The sequence below is a fragment of the Stegastes partitus genome, unplaced genomic scaffold (assembly GCF_000690725.1).
Source record: "Stegastes partitus isolate 25-593 unplaced genomic scaffold, Stegastes_partitus-1.0.2 Scaffold2489, whole genome shotgun sequence".
NCBI lineage: Eukaryota > Metazoa > Chordata > Actinopteri > Pomacentridae > Stegastes > Stegastes partitus.
Window position 1 is genome coordinate 12452 of NW_007580220.1, and position 546 is coordinate 12997.

Sequence of the window (546 nt, forward strand, 5' to 3'; positions counted from 1 at the left end):
CTGGAGGATCTATGAAATACTGACTTAAAGTGGTGAAATACTTGCTAATTTTATGTTTCGTATTTTTAATTAAGCAGCATTACTTTGTGGAAATCTGCTTTAACTTTGACATGAAAGAGTCGTTTTCTGATGACGTACAGGAAGTGGATTCTGTTGTGGTTTCTGTGGAGGTCTGATGTGAAACTGCATTTCTTCTGTAACTCACTTGAACCAGACTTTGCTTTGACAGATTTGTGTTTGTTGTTCTTTTGTCAGCCGACTGGAATCTTGCGTTACTTGAAAGCTTCAGTCAGAGCGCTGAGGCGGACGCCAATGCCCCAGGTTAGTGATCAATACACCTGACTGGGACGAGGGAGTGGGTCTGCTGGAGCCCATCGGGTGTTGATGGATGTTTCCTCCTCAGGTGGACCCTGCACCATAAAGAGAGAATGTCCTGACGACCACTTCAGCTTCTTCATCCAGAGCGGAGCCGCCAACGTGTTCGGGCCCAAGATCTGCATCCAGAACGAGCTGTGAGACAACCAGAGCGTTGTGTGTCTGTGGGGT

At 46.7% G+C, this 546-nt stretch overlaps 1 protein-coding gene across 1 annotated transcript in view; it reads left to right on the forward strand.

The window, feature by feature from the left end:
- Positions 1-546, forward strand: part of LOC103375165 (protein FAM3C-like) — a 10802-nt gene that overhangs the window by 6404 nt on the left and 3852 nt on the right. The window contains exons 4-5 of the mRNA XM_008305371.1: positions 256-321; positions 404-512. Of these exons, the coding sequence (XP_008303593.1) occupies positions 256-321; positions 404-512 (175 nt within the window). The remainder of the gene's footprint in view (positions 1-255; positions 322-403; positions 513-546) is intronic.